The sequence below is a fragment of the Rana temporaria genome, chromosome 1 (assembly GCF_905171775.1).
Source record: "Rana temporaria chromosome 1, aRanTem1.1, whole genome shotgun sequence".
In the NCBI taxonomy this organism is placed as follows: Eukaryota; Metazoa; Chordata; class Amphibia; order Anura; family Ranidae; genus Rana; species Rana temporaria.
In genome coordinates this window covers 287,867,939-287,892,391 of record NC_053489.1, presented here as the reverse complement: position 1 = coordinate 287,892,391, position 24,453 = coordinate 287,867,939, and the positions used below count along the sequence as shown (strand labels likewise).

Sequence of the window (24,453 nt, the reverse complement as noted above, 5' to 3'; positions counted from 1 at the left end):
TTTAATTCCTGTAAGTTGCGAGGTGAGGCACTCGTGGATCAGACTTGTTTTTCCAACACATTCCACAGATGCACAATGGATTGAGATCTGGAGAATTTGGAGGCCAAGTCAACACCTTATACTCATTGTTGTGTTTTTTTAACCATTTTTGCAATGTGGCAGGGCTCATTATCCTGCTGAAAGAGGCCACTGCCGAGTTTTCCAAGCAGAACATTGCCCAATGCATCACACTGCCTCCCCCAGCTTGCCTTCTTCCCATACTGCATCTTTGTATCATCTATTTCCCCAGGCAAGTGGCGCATACACCCCAGCCATCCTTATGATGTAATAGAAAATGTGATTCATTAGACCAGGTCACCTATTCTATTTCTCTGTGGTTAAAGTGGATGTAAACCCACATTTTTTTTTTTTTTTGCTGTCACAATGTAGAGTATAATATTTCCTATCATCAGTGCGCAGTCTTACCACACAGAGTTAATCCAGCTCTGAGCATTCCTATTTTCTTTTTTTCAGCAAGATAAAACGGACAAACAGGAGAAAACTTTTGTCCGTTCTTCCCCCTTGCTGTGAGTGACAGGTTATTTACATATCTAATGCACTAGCTTGAGACGGGCATTATTTTTTAATTCCCACCCCTACTCCTTTTCTGAAGTCATGTGGTTACTTTTCTGGATGTTAGTGATCATAGCAGAATTCAGTGTAAGAAATACACAGGAGATAATGCATGTTGACAAGGGGAGTGTAGAGGTGGGCGGGGAGTCTACTGACATCACGACTCCACCCACCGAACTCCAGACAACAGACCCACCCACAGAATCTGCAGTTTTTAATTTCCTATAACAGACAGAGGGGAGACATTTCACAGGTAAGGATACATGCAGGAAGCATCTATATCCTTATAGATCAGCACTATGCCAGTAGTTTAGAAAGGATGAGAGTGGGTTTACATCCACTTTAAGTTCTGATGCTCACATCCCCATTGTAGGCACTTTTGGCTGTGGACATGGGTCACCATGAGCACATTGACTGCTGTGCGGCTAGGCAGCCCCATACATGGCAAACTGCGATGCCTATTTTCAACTTCAAAGACATGTTTTCTTGCTGCTTAAAGTGGTTGTAAACCCACTATTTGGACTTTTACCTACAGGTAAGCCTATAATAAGGCTTACCTGTAGGTAAGGAGAATATCTCCTAAACCTGCACGGTTTAGGAGATATTCCCCCCGCAATGCGGGCGGCGCATGCGCAGGGGGGAATCCACGGCTGAAGGACCGGCATCCGCCGGACCCTGCCGCTTTTAAATCTCCCGCGCGCACGCGCGGGAGTGACGTCATCGCCGCTCCAGCCAATCACAGCGCTGGAGCGGCGATACCCGGAAGACACGCCGGAGCAAGATGACATCCTGCTCGGCGTGGACCAGGTAAGTGGTACACGCCTCGTTCCGAGGTAAGTATTTCATAATAGGCTAGTATGCGGTGCATACTAGCCTATTATGCCTTTTGCATTGCAGGTTTGGGGAAAAAAAAAAAAAGTTTATGCGGTTTACAACCGCTTTAAAGTGGTTGTAAACCCTGCTACACCACTTGTACCTACAGATAAGCCTATAATAAGGCTTACCTATTAAGTACTGTAAATGTCTCCTAAACTTGCATGAGATATTTACCATATATACGTCTGCGCAGACGCCACTAGCGCATGCGCGCTGAAGAAACGGCTCGCTCGTGCCGTTTCTTCGGCAGCGTGCTGTGATCAGCGGCTCCCGCACGCATGTGTGACATCGCAACTAACTCTGGGAGACATGTCGCCAGTCACAGTGCAACTGCAACAGCTTCGAACAAAGGTAAGTATTAAAGTATAAAGGCAGTGCATACTAGCTCATTATGCCTTTGTCTTACAGGTTTGTTGTTGTTTTATTTAAATTTTCTTGCCCATTGTAACAATATTATTCACTTTTCCTGTTGGTTATAAAGTTATGGTGTATTGGTTGTAGGGTTTTTTTTTCTTCTTAAAATAGTTTTTTTTACTTGCACCCTTTCTGTTATGTCCTACCATAGGTAACTGCTTGCTATAGGGGAACACATGCAGGGTTGTGTGTAAAATTGTTGGCTGCAACAAAACAGTCACTATTCAGGTTTTCAAACAGCTGTGCCTGTCTGCATAGAATAGTTGGCAGGGAGATTCTGTCATCCACGCTGTTTCTAATAGATGAGGGAATCTATTAGATTTTTCTCGTTCTGCTTGCTAAAGAAAAACTCCATGCCAGCATAACCTGTGTTCTAGTGTCGGCCATGCACATAGAAAACAATTGTTTTCTGTGTTCCCTTGCGGATCATATCTCCACACCAGTGTAAACAAGCCCTTAACCTGTGCCAGTAGTCTGTATTATACCTTGGCTCCCCAACTTTTCCGACCACCAAGACATGCACACATCCAAAATAATATTCCAGTTTTGTCCTTTCACGGATTACAACAATGTGCTGGTCCCATGATTATGGTCAGTATGTCTGCTGTTCTGTATCCAGAGTGGGTTCTTTTTTTTTTTCACGCCAAAACATTATTATTATTATTTATTATTATTTAGATTTTTTTTTTTTTTTAATGCGGTTGATCAGATTAAAAACTGCCTTTTTTCCCCCGGAATAAATAGGACTCGTCAGGGTCTGTGTCCTAGCTATGCACTACGCATTTTTGCTGGTGGCCATAATTGTGTGAGCATCAAGAAGACAACTCTGTTTTGTGATGAGAACCTCCACCATGCTGGGACCCTTGTGTTGTGATGTGTAACTAACTTGTTTGAGAAAAGTAATGTTTTCAGCTGCTGTGGATAGGTAAACTATAATCTAGGAAAGTTGCAGTAAAGTAGAGGTACCTATAAATGATATAAAGTAGAAGTATGTGTATGCACTATTTTGAGAGGTTTTGTACAAGATTTCCTCTCACTCCTAGTTTTGGTGTTGATTGGGACAGGAAATATGGGGAAGTGGTCAAAGACTAGATTAAAGTGCACCTGTCTTGAGACTGTAGACATTAAAGCATTTACACATACTTAACAAGCAAATAAAAACGCTTGAAAGCGAGCCACCCCTGAACTTTTGTAGCTAGCTATACTGTGAAGATCTCATTCATTGAGATTCATTGGTGTTAAGCAAATTGTCAACTGGTGTTTGTTTTCTGTGTTGACATGCATTTGGATGTGCAGTTTCAATTCGCATTTGAATTTGGAGGGGATAGGGTTAACGGCCCTTAACCAAGGCTTGTTAATACGTGTTGCCAACACATCAAAAGGCATATTATGTATGGCTTTCGATGCACTGCCATTGACTTCTATGGGTCTCCCAACGCACTTACGCACAGAAAGACATGTCCTTTTTTTTTTTTTTATACCCACTGCAGCAGTAAGATAGCAATAGACACTATAATGGGGAAGTTGTACACATGCTTTTAGCATGCGGCAATGCATGGGTTAAAACGCATTAGTGTGAAGGGTCTCTAAAGTTTAACAGTTTAGGAACACCTGCTGTGTTTCTGTTAGAGGGCTGGTAGCCTACCAATATTATAGTACAATGAAAATAGTAAACGAGATACGACTTTGGTGCCTCCTGGAGATCATTTTTTGTATTGCTTAGAGCTACAGAGATGAGAACTTATTTTAAAGTGACAATAAAAAGAATTAACAAACATGGCTGGCTTACTTGCTGTAGTAGTAGTAGTAGTCCCGATCCTCCTCTTCTCTGGTCCCCCGCCGGCATTTCTGGCTTAACCCTTTTTATCGGCCACTAGCGGGGATTAAAAGCGCACCCGATAAACATAGAAACTCGCCCTTTACTAGGCACGCGTTAATGCTATTGTTAATGGCACCCCCCACGCATCAGTAAACTTGCATGCCAAACCACATGGCGCGCAGCACCATGTGTTTCGGGGGAGTCGGGAACTTTTTTTCCGTGTTTCTCACACATAGAGCAGCCCATTGGAATGAATGGGCCGTTCTACATGCCATTCACACACTGTCACACATGTATATGTGAACCAACCAAAAGTGTAGTTTTATTCCCTGTTTGCCTTATTTTGTAATGATGGGTTTATATATAGTGGCTGCAGTTTGTAGTGTCCTGGCTTATTGATTCCCCTGTGACCATGCATTCCTTCAGCTAGCTTGTCCCTATACACCAAAGGGACAAGACAATCCTCCCTGTTCTGGGTCACACAGCATCCAATCCATACTGTACATCTTAACCCACTCTGTGTTGCATCACAAATGTGAATGCGTTAATGTGATGAAACACATCTCCAAACTTTAAGTACAAAGCAATCGCATGTGCAGAAAATTATTTTTGGTTTATATACAGACTACAGAAACTTGCATCCCTATGTTGTCCTGATTTCATAAAAGCAGTATTCGATTTTCTGGGGTGGGAGGTTTTATAAAATCTTATCTTGTCACTGATTACAGCAAGTTTTAAATAACATTAACCCCTTCACACCAAGGGTAAAACAAATCTAAATACCTAAGCTCAATTTTGCAACTTTGACATGTGTTGGTAAAACCGTACATATCAACGCAACTACTTGGTGGCATATACCTTGCTTTTTTTCAGGGCAAATTGGGCTTTCTTTCGGTGGTAATTGGTAATAGATATTTTTATTTTTTAATCAAAGGAAAACTGGTCCAGAATAGTTAAATATATATATATTTTTTTAACATTTTAGCTGTATATTTTATTGCTTTTATCATAAAGCGTTTTAACCAAACAAAAAAAGATCCTGTTCCTTTTTAAAGCAACAGTGCGTGTGCAGTGTCATTTGCCCTCCTGTAACACCTGAAATAACTGGCTGATCCTGCCTGGTTTTGCTGCCCCTTAGTAAACTAACCATGGTAAATCATGGCTGCTGAACCCTGACACCATAGTCAGTTTACGTGCCTTTGTAATCCGCAGCTCTCCTCCGCCCCCTCCCTCCCCTGCCTGTTAGCTCTGTGTCCGCCCCCTCCCGCTGCTCAAATTGGGGTTAAAATTATACCAACCTCTGTGTATTCATGTAATGTGCCCTGTGACTGTGCCTTTTAAAAATAATGCAGCTATATACCCATTTACAGATTGGCACTCACTTGACCCACCGCCTCTCACAACTTATGAGGGTTATGACAGGTTTTGTCTTTCTTTGTAATTTAAATATAGCTGTTTTTTTTTTTTTTTTGTAATATAGTGTGTGTGTGTATGTATGTGTTTCACATATCATATATGAGTGTAATAATGTTGTTTTAGTGGTTAATTATTAACAAGATCCTGCCTGCAATCTGTAGATTATTGTACCTCTGCAAAGAGAATGGTATCTACTTTCCCATTCCTAGGGAGGAACGTCCTTCTGTGGTTTCATTGGCCACTCCAGGTCTCTACTAGTGATCTGGAACTATTTTCTGCTGTGGGCTTGCACATAGCTTTCGATCTTGACTAATGATCGGGAGCCAATCAACATGGTTCTCAGTCATGTGACCACCCATTCCAATTATAACATTGTGATCACATAAGATTGTGTTAATAGAAACCTTCTAGTAATTGTTTACTATTAATAATAATATATTTGTGTGTGTGTATATGTATAATATAAATTACTTTTTTTTTCCCACTTGTACTCCTTTTTTCCAGCTATGTTAGCACTAGTCTGTTATGTCCTAGGCTTATTCGATATTTTTGACTCCAGTCAATTAACTGAATAAGCTGAAGAAAGAAGCTGATTGGTTGACACGCACCACTGTTCCACATTCTGTCTATTATAACAAAATTCCAGGCAAAAATCATAACCACCTGATCTTGGTTATGTATGCATTCCCTTCTTTTGACAGTTTCAGACATCTCTTATGTCTAACAACCCTGATCCCCCACGAAATATAGTCACACCAGATGCAATATTTAATTGGTAATGGTATTTACCTGTCAGATGAGTGACCATAAGAAAAAAATGGTCACTTCCATGTGGCCATCTACTGTTGCTGGCCAGACTCTATCCACACAAACAGGGTGGATGGAGGAATCCCGCCCTCCCGGTAAATTGTATTCTGACAGCGGCAGCTGCTAATTGAGAAAAAAAATTGTAGCATGTCCCTTCTGTTGAGCTGCGATGGCCACACACTGATCCGTTCCTTGCTAAAGCAAGCAAATTTCAATCAGTATATGGCTGACTTTACTAACTAGACAACAAAAAAGCAATAACTCCTTATTGAGGGCTTACCTGTGCTTTCACCTCTTGTAAGCAAAGTTCCAGTATCATGCAAAGCTGATGTAACATATTTAGACAGTAAATCTGGCCATACATTATACAATTTCCTTGTACAATTTTCCTTTAGTGCCGGTTCACACAGGGGCAACCCGACTTTGCAAGGTGACTTTAGTGCGAGTTGGAGCAACTTACAATGCAACCTAATGTTGACTCCAGGACAGGTGACTTTGGCTGTGGCCAATCACAGAATAATCAGCTCTGTGGGAGGGAGAGGTTAGCCTGAGTAAACTATATTCTTTTCCTGTAAAGTTGCTTCGGTTAAGATGGAGATCCGACTTTGGAGGCAACTTCCATTGAAATCTATGGGTACAAGTTGCCTAGAAGTTGCCTTGAAGTAGTACAGGAACCTTTTCTGAAGTCAGAGCGACTTCAGTAGTGAACATTAAGACGGCTCCCATTGACTAACATGGAATTTCTGATGTCAAGCGACTTGGGGTCTGGCAAGTCGGATCCCAAGTCGCTGTAGTGTGAACTGGCACTCGGGCAGCAACTTGCACCACATGGTTGAAGGTAAATTTAAAGGAAATGTAATAATAAATAGCCAGCCTTATACTAGCTTTGTTTGAAATATGTTATTTTTTTTTTTTTTTAACTGATGCATAACTGAATGAACGAGCAAACTTTAATTTATTTTTTAAACTTTGTTTCCCAGAGCCTACATTTTCCTGCAAAGTGAAGTTGCACATAACTCTTGGGAGTTCTCACTAAGTGAAATTGTGACTGATGTGCCAAACTGAGACATCAGCTGGTGCATGTCATGGGGATAGAGGTGGACCACAGTGTGGGATAGCAGATCTTGTGCCATTTCTCGCTTCAATCCTTTTTGTTCCTATGGTGACAAATGATTGTTCTCCACAGTGTGTCTTGTAAACTGTCATGGAATAGTATTTCCCAGTTCACTCATCTACATCAAATGTATTTCTCACACAGCCATGTCACATTGTATTCCATCCAAACCATCAAATCTAATCCAGTGTGTTTACAACATAACCAGTTATATGGGTTGTTTCTAATTTCATAATAGAACTTCTGGCATTAATGCCTTCCTTGTTTTGTATCCTATCTGTCCGCCATACACATAGATATTAATTATGAGTCATGTTTGAAGCAAGACATGGATAACACGACAGACTTGGTTATGTGCAACTTATATATGTAGTGCTTTTACTTTGAAGTTTTGTAGACCTGCGGAATAACTTACTAGCTTTGGTACTTCTATCTTGTAAAATGTATTTCTGCATTAATTCCATAATCGTAATAATTCATGTTAGCACAAGCCTAGGCTTATTAGATATTCATGACTCCAGTCAACATTAAATATTAAGCCCTGGAATACATACAAGGAGCACTATGTTCTGTTTTAGTTGCAGGGCTGCATGAAACTGTTGCGGCTAACATGATGTTCTGGTCTCAAGGGTCAGCAGAATATTACCGATCTTGTCACATTCACACAGGTGCCAGAGGGCATACAATGCAGATTGTGGAGGTGTTTCTGCTTCCGGGAAGTACAGCTGCAGAATACAACTGCCCATAGTAATGAATGGCTGGTATACAGGTAACCATAAATCTCTGAATGGGATTTGTAGGCATTACAGCTGTGTGTGAGAACACATAAGTATGGCATATATTCACGTATAGGTAGTGTACAGCCAGCTATTACTATAAGTGTAGAGCTATGTCTCCTGGACGCTAAAATGCTTGCAATTTACGTTGTGTGACCTCATGTGCACAAGGTCTATAGTTCTGTGTCCAAGCATTTAAAGGGGTTGTACCCCGACCCCTCCCCTGGAATACAGGAGAGTCAGGACGTCCACTAACACACAGCTCCTTTCTCTATCTGCAACGTAGAGAGCGTCCTGACTCTCCTGTAGTCCAAGGGAGGGGGCGAGCACGACACTCCACACCAGGGCGAAAGCCTTGCATTGCTGTGTGGAGTTACAGACAGAAGAACAGGAAGTGAGAATTTCTCAGAAGAAATAAGGACATTTAAAAGCAAAATAGAAGGATGAGGTAAGTGAAGGAGGACTGCACCAAGGTAAAGGAAGCTATTTAGGGGAAAAAAATAACCCCTTTAAGTGCAACTAAAGGCAAAACTTCACCCCTCTATGTTTTTTTTTACTATTATCATTGAAAGTGAAAGAAAATCCCAAATTTTGGGTTGTCCCCAGAAAAGTAATTGGGGGGAAATCTTCCAATGGAGACACTAGTTCTGGTGACCTGGGGGTCCCAATGAATTCCCTTAATTTGCAGGGATTTCCTCTCACTTCTTGTCTGGCTATGGGACAAAACGTGAAGAGTAATCTCCGCCAATGTAACACCAATGGAAAAAAAAAGTAATTGACAGTGGAGATGACCCTTCCTTACTCGATCAAAAAAAGTTTTGGCCATAGTTCTACTTTTAAGTACAGAGGAAGTGCAGAGTGCACACATTTCTCTATTTTAACACCTATTTCTGGTTAGCTAATGTTTACTATAAACCATGCCAAGTTTTAGCTTATCAATTATTTGTAGTATGTTATAAAAATGTATCCAAGTACTTGCTGAAGCCATTTGTGAACCTTGGGGAACTTCCTTGTTGTGTTTTTTTTTTTTTTGTGTGCGCAAAGAAAAAAATGCCCATAAACTGAAAATACTAACCTTTTTTTTTTTCTACTTTTGCAGCTAAAGTGTAATAACACCTACTTTTTATATTTGTGTTTCTGTTCACATAGCATAACTGGTTAAAAAAAAAAAAAGATTTTTAAATTGCTCCTTACCTTTTTTACTTGCTTTTTTTTCGTGTTTTTTTTCACCTTGCCTTCTTCACTCCAGTACCATTTACTCTCTTGAATCTTGAAAAATAGCATTTTGCTTTCTGCACCTTGAGACTCATAGCTCCATAGTTCTAGCTTCTAGTAATTCTGCAGTGTGCTTCTGACTACTGTTTTTTTTCTTGAGACTTTCTGCTCACTGTTTGCTTTGTTGGTTTACAAGCATCTCCCAGCTTCATTCATGCTGGGGATCTATGCTTTCTGCACCTCTTCTGTTGTGTTTTGAATATTCCCCCACCAGACATCGGGAAAGCAACCCTAACTCCACACAGACATAATGAAACAAGGCATTGTAAGATAGTAATGGGTAAAACCATACCTGCTACAGGGAGCCTATGGGCAACACTGATTTGAATGTACACATCTAGCAACCAGCTGCTGCCATTATGGGGCTCCCCCTATTTATTTTTTATTATATGAAATATGTAGTGGGAGAGGAAAGACTTCCCTGCTGCTTCAGTAAGAGTATAGTCGCACCAGATGCAATTGGAATACATCGGGTGTTGGTTCCAGTGCAGTCCCACTGCATGGCAAGGCAAAATGCTTTGTTTCCAGTGTGCCCACTTCACACGAATGCATTGCGGTGGTGTGTGGGCAGCGTGAACTTAATGAAATGTCTGTGTCATTTCATGAAGAAAATAAAATAAACGGTGCAATGTGTCGAGATTGGCGCATTAGCACTGCTGTGATCCGGCCAGACTGCGTCGCACACCAGCCACTGCGTTGTGATGCAGCGACTGTTGTGAATTGGCCCTAAGACTACAGCAGTGGTCTCCAAACTGCGGCCTTTTGCTTGCCTTTATCCAGCCCTTGGGGCACTATCCTTCCCACTGATACGAGACACTATTTTGCCTTCTGACATAGACAGTGGAGCACCATTTCTCCCACTGACAACCACTAATGGGGCACTATTCCTCCCTGTGATACCAATGACGGGCCACTATTCCTCCCCCTAATACCAGATGTTTAGTCCCACTGATGCCAGGAAAATTTCCACCCCCGGCTGCCCAAAGTCCAGCCCTCAGAATCTGAAGGACAATAAACCTGCCCTTTGTTTAGAATGTCTGGAGACCCCCGGATATAGTGAAGTAGACAAATTGGGAATATCTTGCTAATGAAGTCTGTGATTGATACAAGAAAGGAATTCAAGTCATAAACTAGACAAGCTTACATATATAGTAGACTGATGCTTTTAACTGGTTCAAAGAAAATTTAATATTTTTGAAACTGTTACAAAAGTAAAAAAAAAAAAATATATATATATATATAACATTTTAGTAAGCGTGGGTGCTCAGTGACTTGAGTAATTTAAATATGGGTAGGCAGTTAACTTTTGGCAGTTCAAAATGGCAAAGGGTCATCCTTTTTTTGTTTTGTTTTTTTCTCTCCAGTGTACAAAGTTTTAATTAAACTGTCTCCTGAAAAGTGCAACGTATACACCTGAGTGTTATTTCTGCCGTCCCAGCTGCTTCCTTTAAAAACATAAGGCCTGGGAGTTGCACTGAGTAGGAGGGCATGCATCCCAGGAATTTGGGAATTAATTTTCATGTTTCATTATCTAAGACATTTAATAGCATTTAATTTTGGCAAGTCAGTGCTCCCATTTATCATCTTTTTTCCTTTTTTTTTTTTTTTTTTATACTTGTTTTTGCAAGAAGTTTTAGGATTAGTTTAAAAAAGTGGGATTTCTATGTACGGTAAAGGTTTTGCTCTTAACCAAATTAACCAATTATTTGAGTGTCTTCTGCTAGTATTATGCTTTGATTTTGCTTATTTCTTTCATACTTTATTACTTTGTTATATGCATGTAATTTATTATGCCTTGTGTATTGGATTTTGCTGAGCAGAATATATGTTGACATTCATTTAGTAGTTCAGCCAACACCCAACTAACTCTAAACCTACTGGCAGCCACATTCTAAAACAAATCTATCTAGCTCTGTAAAGAAAAAATCGCTATACTTGCCTATTCTTCTGCAGCCATTCCGGTCCAGTCCCATCCTGCGCTGAGCTGTCAGCGGCCTTTTTTTACTGTGTAGGAGTGATCAGGAGAGGCAGCTGACAATGAAAGCCCCAAAGTAACACTATGGGTGACGTAATTTTCAAGGCATTTTCCAGCAGTTATTGTTCTCTCCTGCACACGGCATCCACCTCTGGAGACTGGGTCAGCTTCAGAAAAGGTATGTATAGCGATTTCTTCTTTACAGAGCTAGATAGATTATTTTTAGAATGAGGCTGCAAGTATATTTAGAGTTGGTTAGGTTTTGGGTGAAATCCTATTTTAAGTAAGGGACTATAATATCAGTGATTTTCTAGAAGTATCTTGCAAAGTTTCTTGTCTGAGACTGTCTCCTGCAGCATATATGCAGACTTTGATCATGGACTTGTACTTTTAGCCTCTGACCATCTACTGTAGGATGCCAGCCGGCTCTGACATTTCCTGTGGCATGCTCGCAGTCTCTGACCATCTTCTGAAGCATGCCTGCACACTGACCAGCTCCTGTAGCTTGCCCACTGTCTGACAGTTTCATGTAGCAATACATTAACTGATTATTATTGTATAATGCTTTGGGGTTGTCACTGGCTGCACTTGAAGTTTCCTATACATAACAAGTTGATGCCCACTAATATAAATATTTTCATTCTATATGAAATGGATATTTCTGCTGTATATCTATTGTTACATTTGAATGGGTGGCAGATGAAACCAGGGCTGTGGAGTCGGTAGATAAATGTTCTGACTCTGACTCCTCAGTTTTATGTACTTCCGACTCCGACTCCTCGACTCCGACTCCTCTGTATTAATATGCGAATGTATTTTATACATTCCTTGAGGGAAAGAAACGCAACCTACCACCAGTGTCATCTTAAGAGCATTATAGGCCCCCGGGCAATACAGTGCACTGGGGCTCTGTCTACACAATCACGCACGAGAATTTACTGACAAAAATCATAAAATTTACTGGCAGAACCACATTTTTTACTGCCACTGCAAAAAAAGTACCTAAAATTACAGTTTTCAGTGCCCAACAATGCAAATGTCAGTATTTAAACTATAAACATATAGCTAGTGCTATTAGAAATGTGTTTAAGTTAAACAAAAGTAAAAAAATAAAAAATGTCTTCATTGACATGAAGGTCAGGTTACTATAACCCAGCCAGCACAGAGTTTCCTCTTACATCAGAGTCTGCAGGATTCCCCCTTACAGTGAAAGGGAACTCTTATGTAAAGGGGAACACTGCAGATCATGATCTAAGGGGGGAACTCTGATGTGGAGGGGGGCTATGGTGACCAGAGACAACCTTATATCAGAGTCCACTGCTTTCTCTTTCCCACTTACATCAGGGTCCGCAGACTGAGTTCCCCCTTGCATTGTAAGGGGGAATCCTGCAGACTCTGATGTGGGGGGTACTCTGGTGACCAGAGACCACCTTCCTTAGATTAAATACACTAAGGTAAGGGGGGTCACTAATATAGGAGGGGGAACCTTTATATCAGTGCCCCCTTACATTTTTGCATTCACTCCCCCCTTACATCAGCAACCCCCCGCACTCGTGGAGGACCGGATCTTCTCTGTGATTTCCACGAACTGGGCATGGGCAGTTCTAACCCGTCACTCTCCATAATTTTTTACTGGGGTTGCTGGGCAGCCGGTGGGGCCCCCCAGGCAAGCGGGGCCCCCGGGCAACTGCCCAGCGTGCCCAATGGAAAAGATGGCCCTGCCTACCACAGGACTACTGGCTGGGAAGCCAACAGTCTACTGTATTGCACAGTTTAAGCAAAAGACAAATACAATGAAAACAAAGTTTTATAAAAAAATATATATTAATCAATCAAGTGGCTGGATAGTAGCAGCAGGCATAAACATCAGGAACAGGATCGTTACCAGTTCAAAAATACAAACCACATTATTTGGTTGTTTTAGAACAAAAACAAAGCTTATCTATAATGAACCAAAAACAAAATCTGTAAAACCTAGAAATGATTTATATTAATCTTGAAATGTAGTTCTGGGCTTAGCAAATGCAAATCAATTCAATGTAGAGTTCTAAGGAAGAGAATTGCCTCTGCCAGATCCTCTTTCATAGAGGCTCTTAAGTCAGACTTTATTATTTTTAGGGCTGAAAATAATCTTTCGACACTGACTTGGGTGGGTGGCATTGCAGTAACTATTCTGGCCACATCACTAACGATCTCTGGATAAACAAGGATGGCTTCTTCAACAGTAAGTTTTGATGAGCGATCATACTTTTCAACTTCTTTTAGTGCTTTATAAAACTCCTGTTGGAATTTTTTGTTTAATTCCAATCTAAATTTAGTAGGAGTCGGAGTCGGTGCATTGTTTGCCGACTCCGACTCCAGGTACCCAAAATTTCCCCCGACTCCGACTCCTCGACTCCGACTCCACAGCCCTGGATGAAACTGTGCTTTATGTATAGGTGTGCTGAAGTAGTCTGGCTGATTTTCTAAGGTGGTGTGACGAATCTGATTTGCTCTTTTTAGAAAGAGGTATGCATTCCCTTGTAAGGCAGGGCTTGACAGATTTGCTTAGAATCTAGGAGCCAGCTGAAAAAGTTAGGAGCCATTTTTTTAAATCCAGTGCCCAGTCCCAGGGGTCGAGCAATAAGAATTGCTCATGCCAAGCGAAAAAAGACCGAAGTATATAAAAAAAGGATTTTGCAAATAAGTTATTTTTCTCTTTCACTGATGTGTGCTCATAGGCTGCACTGATAGGCACCAATAGGCTGCAGGTATGAAATGGAACTTGCACGATTTCGATCCCGCAGCAGTGTGGAACCTAGGATAAAAAGCGACAAAACTTCATCCCAACTATGAGTTGATCTAGTCTGTCCAGTGATCCAAGCTTTGTGGTGTCAGGTTAAGTGAGTGGTGTAAGTGCACATACTGGAATTTGAAGGAATGCAGCAGAAGGCACGCAGCCCACTTGTTAATTCCAGTAAATATGAGAACATCACATGACATCCTAAAAAACAGCTTGAATATAAATGTTTTCTTTCCAAGTCTCTGTCTCCGCATGTTTCTCCTCAAACAAATATTCCATAGAAACTGCATGATTAGGACTCCAATCAACTTTTGAGGGCAAAGAACACAGTATAAATATAAACGGGAACATTTTCACAGGGAAATAGCATTACAGTGCTAAGGGACAGGGTACTATGACCTCTCTGATTTTCATGGTTTTCTTTTTTCTTTTAGCAGGGATTTGGACTGGAGGACACAGTATGGGAACAGTACACGGTGACATTACACAAGGTAAAACTCTCTACTTTTTGTGTGCTATCGTTTTCTATTCGATTTTAATAGCGCTATTGTAGTGATATGTTGACCTTCAGCTTTTTATTTAGTTGAATAGGATAGAGACCTTCACAAACACATGCTCATTAATCGGCGCATAATACTGTAAGTGTTTTCAAGGTGCTTACTACAAAATGACTGCTGAACACATTTCCTGCTAGCTCCTGAGCAAATTTAACAATGCTCTTAAACTCTTAATCAACATTATTTTTAATACTTCTGCTAGCATTGGTTAATAGTTGCTTCCTGGTTTCTGGCTTCGGCCAAATTGATGTCCTACATCCTAGGAGCGTCCATGTTTTTTTTGTTTTTGTTTTTTTATCGGGAGGAGGGGCTTTCTTAGCTAAGCACAAGCTTCTGTCTGCATGCCTGAGCTAAGGGCAGGTGGTTTCCAGGAAGAAAATGCTATATGAAGCAGCTGCCCTTACTCAATATGACCATGGCTAGAAATGCAAGAGGAATGTTTAAGTGATTTTGCAACCAAATAAACCAAGGAGACATGGATGGGAGAGTTTTCTTTAAATATAAAAAATAATTGCAATGGCATATTTACCATGTGCTCAGATACAGTTAAGTTACACTTTAGGTGTGGCCCTCGGTAGACATAATGTGACGGTGTAAGTAAGCTCCAACTCCCAATACTATGACATGGACAAATGGGTGAGTTTGCTTTAAAAAGGAAATATTAATTAATTTATTTTTTATTTTTTTTGTGCTCAGATACAGTTTAGTTCCACTTTACCCCTTCACTGCCAGGCACTTGGAAGTGATTGGGCAGTCTTACAACTGCCAGAATCCCTTCCACAAGAAATTTTATATTCTGACTGCCAGCTATCTCTAGCACCCACAAGTCATTGTACATGCCCTGGTGCCAATGCATGGCATACATCTGTAGCAGTGAGGTTAATGTGTGTGTGTGTGTGTGTGTATGTGTATGTATATGTGTGTGTGTGTGTGTGTGTGTGTGTGTGTGTGTGTGTGTGTATGTATATATATATATATATATATATATATATATATATATGTATATATATATATATATATGTGTGTGTGTTCTCAAATGTTACATACCCTGGCAGAATTTGATTTCTTGGCCATTTTTCTGAGAATATTAATAACCCAAAAAAAATCTTTCACTCATGGTTAGTGTTTGGCTGAAGCCATTTATTACCAATCAAATTTTTTACGCTTTTTTTTTTTTTTTTTTTAAATCGTAATGACAACACAAACTACCCAAATAACACTGATCAAAAGTTTACATACCCTGGTGACATGGGCTTAATAACATGCACACCAGTTGAAACAAAAGGGTTTGAATGACTATTAAAGGTAACAATCCTCACCTGTGATCTGTTTGCTTGTAATTGGTGTGTGTGTGTGTGTATGTATATACAAGGTCAATGAGTTTCTGGACTCCTGACAGACCCTTGCATCTTTCATCCAGTGTTGCACTGACATTTCTGGATTCTGACTCATGGGGAAAGCAAAAGAATTGGTCAAAGGATCTGCGGGAAAGGGTAGTTGAACTGTATAAAACAGGAAAGGGATATGAAAAGATATCCAGGGAATTGAGAATGCCAATCGGCAGTGTTAAAACTAATCAAGAAGTGGAAAATTAGAGGTTCTGTTGAAACCAAACCACGGTCAGGTAGACCAACTAATGTTTTAGACACAACTGCCAGGAAAATTGTTCGGGATGCAAAGAAAACCCACAAATAACTTCAGGTGAAATACAGGACTCTAAAAACAGAACTATGGACTGCATGGTCGAGTCGCCAGAAGAAAGCCATTACTACGCAAATGCCACAAAGTATCCCGCTTACAATACACTAAACCGGACAGAGACAAGCCTCAAACCTTCCGTCATTTGGAGTGATGAGACCAAAACTGAGCCTTTTGGTCACAACCACAACATTTGGAGAGGAGTTAACAAGGCCTATGATGAAAGGTACACCATTCCTACTGTGAAACACGGAGGTGGATCGCTGATGTTTTGAGGATGTGTGAGCTACAAAGGCACAGGAAGTTTGGTTGAAATTGATGGCAAGATGAATGCAGTATGTTATCAAAAAAATAATAAAGGAACATTTGCATTCATCAGCAAGGAATCTGCGCATGGGATGTACTTGGACATTCCAACATGATAATGATCCAAAACACAAGGCCACGTCAACCTGTCATTGGCTACAACAGAATAAAGTGAAGGTTCTGGAGTTGCTATCTCAGTCTCCTGTCCTCAATATCATTGAGCCGCTCTGAAGAGATCTCAAAAGCGCAGTTCACGCAAGACTGCCCAAGAATTTACAGGAACTGGAGGCTTTTTGCCAAGAGGAATGGACAGATTATTATCTAAGAAGATAAAGAGTCTTATCCACAAATACCACAAAAGACTTCAAGCTGTCATTGACGTTAAAGGGGGCAATACACAGTATTAAAGGGGTTGTAAAGGTTTTTTTTTTTTGCTAAATGGGTTTCTTTAAGCTAGAACAAAGACAAATCTCCTGCGCTCCGGTATTTTTTGGAAAAGTGTTTGAAGAAAAGGTGAAACTCAATTGCAACTCAATTGAAAAGTATCTTCCAAAGTCTTGCAGCCCTCCTCTGAATCGTTGGAATTCATAAAACTAAAAGAGATAAAAAGAGAAAAACGGAGGGCGCACCGACCTAGTGTGATACTGATTGGTGGATTTTATTAACCACTTAAGCCCCGGACCAATATGCAGCCTAAAGACCCAAGGGGTTTTTACAGTTCGGGACTGCGTCGCTTTAACAGACAATTGCGCGGTCGTGCGACGTGGCTCCCAAACAAAATTGGCGTCCTTTTTTCCCCACAAATAGAGCTTTCTTTTGGTGGTATTTGATCACATCTGCGGTTTTTAGTTTTTGCGCTATAAACAAAAATAGAGCAACAATTTTGAAAAAAAAGCAATATTTTTTACTTTTTGCTGTAATAAATATCCCCCAAAAACATATATAAAAACATTTTTTTTCCTCAGTTTAGGCCGATACGTATTCTTCTACCTATTTTTAGTAAAAAAAATCGCAATAAGCGTTTATCGATTGGTTTGCGCAAAATTTATAGTGTTTACAAAATAGGGGATAGTTTTATTGCATTTTTATTTTTTTTTATTTTTTTACTACTAATGGCGGCGATCAGCAATTTTTTTCGTGACTGCGACATTATGGCGGACACTTCGGACAATTTTGACACATTTTTGGGACCATTGTCATTTTCACAGCAAAAAATGCATTTAAATTGCATTCTTTATTGTGAAAATGACAGTTGCAGTTTGGGAGTTAACCACAGGCGGCGCTGTAGGAGTTAGGGATCACTGTGTATGTGTTTACAACTGTTTGGGGGTGTGGCTGTAGGAATGACGTCATCGATCGTGTCTTCCCTATAAAGGGAATGACGCGATCGATGCGCCGCCATAGTGAAGGACGGGGAAGCCGTGTTTACACACGGCTCTCCTCGTTCTTCAGCTCCGGGGAGCGATCGCGACGGAGCGGCTATAAACAAATAGCCGCGCCGTGGTCCCGGATCGCTCCCCGAGCGGACCCGACCTCCGCATGTAGCGGGGGGGGTCCCGATCGGACCCCCCACCCGCTAATAGGGGAGGACGTACCCATACGCCCATGTGCCTGTACGTGCCATATTGTGGACGTATATGTACATGGGCTGGTCCTTAAGTGGTTAAAATAGTAAAAACAAATCATAATACTCACAAAGGGAGTGTTAAAAACAGGCCTTGAGTAACAATGCAGCAAAGAACCAACACCATCGGCATAACACGATATTGTTTCGATCCGTGACCGTGGCTAGGGCTGACGCATTTCAGGGGAGAACCCCTTTCCTCAGAGCTTAGCACTGCAGACCACTAAGCTCTGAGGAAAGGGGTTCTCCCCTGAAACGCGTCAGCCCTAGCCACGGTCACGGATCGAAACAATATAGTGTTGGTTCTTTGCTGCATTGTTACTCGAGGCCTGTTTTTAACACTCCCTTTGTGAGTATTATGATTTGTTTTTACTATTTTAATAAAATCCACCAATCAGTATCACACTAGGTCGGTGCACCCTCCGTTTTTCTCTTTTTATCTCTTTCTTTAAGCTAGTGCATTGTTGGATCACCTACCTTTTCCTTCGATTTCCCATCTAAATGTTTTTTTTTTCTTTGTCTAAATTTCTCACTTCCTGTTTCTCCTCAGTAAGCTTGCCCCCATCAGAGCTGTTCTGGCTGGGGGTTAGTCAGCCAGAACCGCTTACTGAGAAGGAACAGGAAGTGAGAAATTCAGAAAAAGAAAACAAAGAAAAATAACATTTAGAAGGGAAATCGAAGGAAAAGGTAAGTGAACCAACTATGCACTAGCTTAAAGGAGCCTTTTTAGAAAATAAAAAAACAAACCTTTACAACACTGGGGTATGTTAATTTTTTTGATCGGGGTCATTTGGGTAGTTTGTGTTTTATGATTTCAAAAGCGTAAACACAGTAGGTTGATAATTAATGGCTTCAGCCAAACACTAACCGTGAGTGGAAAAAGTTTTTGTGTTCATATTCTCTGAAAAACTGCCAAGAATTTGTAAATTCTGCCAGGGTATGTAAACTTTTGAGCACGTGTGTGTGTGTGTGTGTGTGTGTGTGTGTGTGTGTGTGTGTGTGTGTGTGTGTGTGTATGTATATATGCAATCTATACATTTTGTGTTTGTAATATCATAGGTTATATTTGATGTGTCATAATTTTATTTGATTTTATACATGCATTGCTTTGTGGTCATTCCCAATTAAACAGTATGGCAAGTCTGTTGGCTTTGATCAAGCCCTGGTGATTCTCGCCTCTGTTCTTATATGGAATTTCATATATGTTAATTTAAATTTGCTGGTTGGTAAATTAGGTCTTCCCTCTGATGTGGTCTCCTTGCCCTGCCTGGGCAAAATGACAGTTTCTCTGTATGCCATTGCTCTCTGTAAACAACAAGCTTTTTTTTTAACACTTAAAGCGGTGTTCCATCCAATTTTTTATTTTTTTTTTAAACCAGCAGCTACACATTCTGCAGCTGTTTTTTAATAATAGGACTTGCCTGTCCTGGAGTCCAGCGATGTCGGCACCAGCAGCTGATGTTTCCTTCAGCTTTTGGGTGCTGCCACCGCCATTGTGGGTAAGGTTCCCCCGCAGTGTAGCCTTTCGGTTTCACGCTGGAAACCCTACTGCGCATGGCCCAGCAGCTGGAGGAGGAGAGAGTCCCAGCAGTGACGTCACTATCCGCAGCTGAGGCTCCCAGAGGTTGGAAAGGATACCTGTCAATGTTTTTTTTCATACTATAAGGCTCCATGCATACAGAAACTGATAAACTGCAGTTTATTGGCGTTTTTGGCTTTTTTTTTAAAAAAAAAAGCTTATAAACTGAACTCTGCTAGCCTATGTGCCCATGCACATATGGGCGTTTTTTAGTGTTAATGAGCTTTGGCGTTTATTGGCTTTTTTCTGAACGCCTGAAATTTTGCATTCAAAGTGCCGTTTTTTTGTGGGGAAAAAACGATAAAAAGCGCAAAATGCTCAAACGCAAAAAACGCTCAAATGCTGGCGCCACACTGAAAAACGCTAAAAAACACTATTGCAAAAATGCTAAACGTGGAAAAGCTCCCTGCAAAGCTACTGTGTCTTTTATAGTTTTTTTTTTTTTTAGCTTCTGTCTGCATGGAGCCTAAGTGGTAACCTTTTTTTTTTTTTTTTCTATAGTAGATAAACACAGGTCACTGCTAGGGCGTGTAGTTGTTTTCTATGAGCCCTGTTCACGCCACAGTGCTGGTGTCATGTTGTGGTGAAATGCAGCATTTTTACATAGCACAATGGATTGTACCGCATGTCATCACAAAGTGACATGAGTGAAGTGTCCCTACATGACACTTCAAATACAATTTAAGAATAAAATGTGATCATTTATTTGTTCAGTACAGAGACACATCTGTGGCATGTACAATTGATGGAAATGATATTGGTTTGTTTATAAAGCGTTCTTTGGTCCTCAATCATGCTTATGCTAATGAATATTATTTCTACTTTGTTACCTAGGATCCAAAAAAAGGATTTGGCATTGCTGTTTCTGGAGGGAGAGACAATCCACATTTTAATAATGGGGACAACTCCATTGTGATTTCAGATGTGCTTTTAGGAGGACCTGCAGATGGTTGCCTACAGTAAGTGTTTTTTTTTTTCAAAAACAAAAAACTTTTTTTCTGATCTGGAAACCTATGTCTGCCTAGATATTTCGTTATAGAACATTGATCAGTTCTTTAATTCTACAATATCAGCTTTTAGATTAGAGCTGACGTTTTATAATTAGTTACTTTAATATTTAATTATTTCCTACTCTCCTTGTCTTCATTATTCTTAGATAATACCAGCTATTTTCCAGTAAGCTGACTAATGTATGAACACATTTCTCAAAAAGGGGGTTTGTACTGCCCTGGCATTTTAGGGGCTCAGGTAATGAGATAGGCAGTCAGTGTATTGGGACTGATTCATTTTCATATTCAAGTACCACAGACTAAATAAGAAATACAGCAGAATTAATTTTGGTCTAAATTTATGACCAATTAATTATTTGCAAAATTTTCTAACAGACTATGTTTTTTTTTTTTTTTGTTAAATTGTTGGTATATAGTTTTTCCTTATATAGTATATACAGTAGTGTTGCATGACTGAATTAACCATCATTAAAGTTTTGACTGCACTAAATGTTGAAAAATTGCCTGGGCAGGAAGGTGGTAAAAGTGTCTGGTCTTGAGATGGTCAAGATCGAGAGCCTCCTTCCCTCGCAAGGTGGTTTCGGCTTTTCACCTTAACCAGGACACTGTATATTTTGTCCAGCCCCAGTACATTGGAAGGAGCTTTCCCTTCATTGACTTGATGTAGTGTGCGCTATGTGTGTCTACCACGGTCACGGTCACGGTCTACAAAGCCACGGTCTCTAGTAGAAAGGCTGAATCTCTCCTTATTCCTGTTGTTCCTAATAAAGGGGGAACCTGCTTCTCATTCAACCATTTCTCGGCGGTTTGATAAATTCATCATTGAAACTTTTGGTCTTAAATAGCTGGTTCCACCCTTTTCTTGTCAGGCACATTCTACTATATCCGAGAGTAGTTTTTTGGCATCGAGCAACTGTTTCTCATATTTGCAATTGTGATTTATACTAGATTTATAGTAATAGGATATTACTTATAAAGCCAGCATGAGCATAAGTTCCTCTTATGAGCTACAGTCCCAGCATGTTTATTGTATGGCCTCTTTGGGTTTTTGTTTGCTGTTGTGACAGAACCCACTGTCACTGTGTGTTTTGGAAGGGACTGGGGGCTGGCCTCCTACCGACAGACTATGGGCCAGAAGAGACTGGAGACCTGGGACATGCTGGCATTGAGATAATGTAATGTAATGCTACAGCCCTTCTCCCCCATCCCCCCCTGTTGCTTTGCCTAATTGTGTTGGTTCATGAAACATAGACAATGGTCTGGACTGGAGAGTGGAGACGTCTCTCCGCAGGGGGTGTGTATTGAGAGACTGCCTGCTTACCATAATCTCATTAGGTTTATCTGTAGCCTGTTTCAATGTACAAATTGGTTGTTCCTTGCCCCCCTCCCCTCTTAGATAAGGCTAAGGGGAGTGTCCCTAACTGTGTGTAAAACTGTATGTCTTGGAATTGAATAAACAGTTTAAGCTCTGCATGTTTAACCCTCAACACCTGTGTGGATTGTCTCGTGATTGAGGGGTTAAGGGCTGGTGATGGCAAATTTGCAGGCTGTGGGTGCGTTTGGAGGACAGGAGAGAGAGAAGATCACCTCTCAAGGTAGGTCTATTGTAGGGTCGTTTCAAAAATATAGGACTCCAAGGGTGCAGGCAATGCACTAAGGCAAAGATTGGTAAAAAGATGAGGGATGGACAGCCGCACTCCAAACCAAACAGGTTGTCTTTATTCAAATCAACAGCAAGAACACAGCAGATCACAGCAATAGGAACAGGAGAATACCGACGTTTCGCACTGGCTTCAGTGCTTATTCATGGCTCAGAGGACAGGAGACACAGGTCTGGTGGATGTGCCCACCTGGGGTATCTGAGATCCGTCACAGCTGTGTTGACCAACTCTGTTGGACTGCTTTTGGACATACCAATTGAATCCTGTGTCCCTTAGTGTACAAGAAAGAAAAAAAATATATATTTTGTATTCACCACAAAATCCATTTCTGGGATGAACAAAACTGAGGCATGCTGGAAGAAGGAGGGGTTGTACAAAGCTGGTCACAATTTTTTTGTTTGCTGGTGTCCAAATTCTCCTTGGCATAACCTAAATAATTTGTCCTTAGGCCATTAATGAACTCCAAGAAAAGGATATTACAAGTGCAAAAACGTTTTTTTTATATAAAATAAAAATAGATCTATAATCTTGTAATTGCTCAGATTTGCTAAACAGAACTTTGGCATTTAAAAAAAAGTCATATAATATAATATTTATTTTTTAATACCTACACATAAGCCATAGTTATGATTTTATATGTTTGCTTAGCAGAGAAAAATTACAAGACATGGTCCCACCTAATACAATTAAAAAAGATGGAAGCATCTTCCTATGAGTCAGCTTGGAGCTGAGAGTTTTCATGCCTTAGCAATGTTGCTAAGTAGTAGTACTCATAAATACTTGCGTGCTATCAGATAATAAAATTATTTATAGCACTAGAATAAAACAATAGCCAAATGTAAGATTTTTTTTTTTTTAATAATTTTCTGCTAAGAGCAACTTTTTTTTATGACACTTTCAGAGAGAACGACCGTGTTCTTATGGTAAATGGGACCCCTCTGGAGAATGTGCCACATTCGTTTGCAGTACAGCAACTAAGAAAATGTGGGAAAACAGCTGTCCTGGTAAATATAACCATTATATTCTGATCATTTAATTTTTGTTTTATAAATGGTGTAAAAAAGGTTAGTACCCTAGGATATTGTGAAAGAATGTCTAAACGGCACCTTTTGAAAATGTGTATTTACAGATAATGACATAATTAGACTCTAGCTAATCGGTGTGCCAAGACTCCCAGTAACAGAAACAAATTGGGCAGATTGTAGTCTACTGGTTGTATTCTCTTGTCGTATAAGGGAAGTGTAAAGGAGAGATGGAATAATTTAATTTTATTGCTGCCCCAAACTCCGCTGCCTTCTGAGTCCCAGTGGACCTTAGGGTACCAATTCTCAGGAACAGTGTGAAGTTCAACGGCACAGGCAGCAGGAAAATTAAGTGTTCCCTCCCTCCTTTCCAAGTATGTACTTCCTTCATATACTTTGCTTCTATGACAAGGTCTTGTCTATCCGTGGGATTTTATTCTGGTCTTTGGCTAGTATGTTTGGTGAAATGCATGGAATTCGTACCTAAACCAAAATGGAGAGTTATCTACTGGTAGACTACATTTAGAACAAAGAAAATGCTATTGCAATATAAACAAGTTTTGATTACTGCATGGCTTTACTGTAGTGCTTGCTGGTAAAACTTGTTTTTAAGAATAAGCTTTAACGGGTATGTTCCTGGATTGACAACCACAACTGACACAATATAATACAGGCCTCTTAATCCTTACAATGGTAAAAAGCATAGAAGAGGTAGGAACCTAAGGCCTATTTGCCTTTGGCTCCCTCACACTGCTAGACTTTTACCAGCTGTATGTTTATATACGGGTTGCTTGCTCCTGAAAATAGAAAATGTGCAAGTGGCTTTAGTTGCCATTACCTTGTGGATGAGTGGTCTTGTACAACCAGGATTGCTCATTCTCCAGCCTTAGGCAAAGCATGTAGAGTGCTATTATTATGTAGCTATGGTAGGATGACTTCCAAACTTCTAGTATGTTTTGTTTGATATTTTTTATGTTCTGAGGCTATTAATCTGACCTTTCTGATGCACACAATGTAATTTGTACATTCCTTGGCATCATCTAATAGTCAGCAGCTTAGTGAATCTCCAAATGCTGATTCTAATACTCTCCTCTGAAGAATTAGCAGACAGTGACTCAATCCTAATGACA

The 24,453-nt window shown here is 40.4% G+C and overlaps 1 protein-coding gene across 3 annotated transcripts in view; it reads left to right on the top strand.

Moving 5' to 3' along the window:
- The window catches only part of LOC120943528 (tight junction protein ZO-2-like), a 49,407-nt gene that overhangs the window by 4,215 nt on the left and 20,739 nt on the right, over window positions 1-24,453 (top strand). For 2 of the 3 annotated variants that reach the window (XM_040356897.1, XM_040356889.1), the window contains 3 exons: window positions 14,301-14,357; window positions 20,465-20,589; window positions 23,203-23,305. In XM_040356897.1, the coding sequence (XP_040212831.1) occupies window positions 14,301-14,357; window positions 20,465-20,589; window positions 23,203-23,305 (285 nt within the window). The remainder of the gene's footprint in view (window positions 1-14,300; window positions 14,358-20,464; window positions 20,590-23,202; window positions 23,306-24,453) is intronic. The other variant, XM_040356906.1, reaches the window with a different exon arrangement.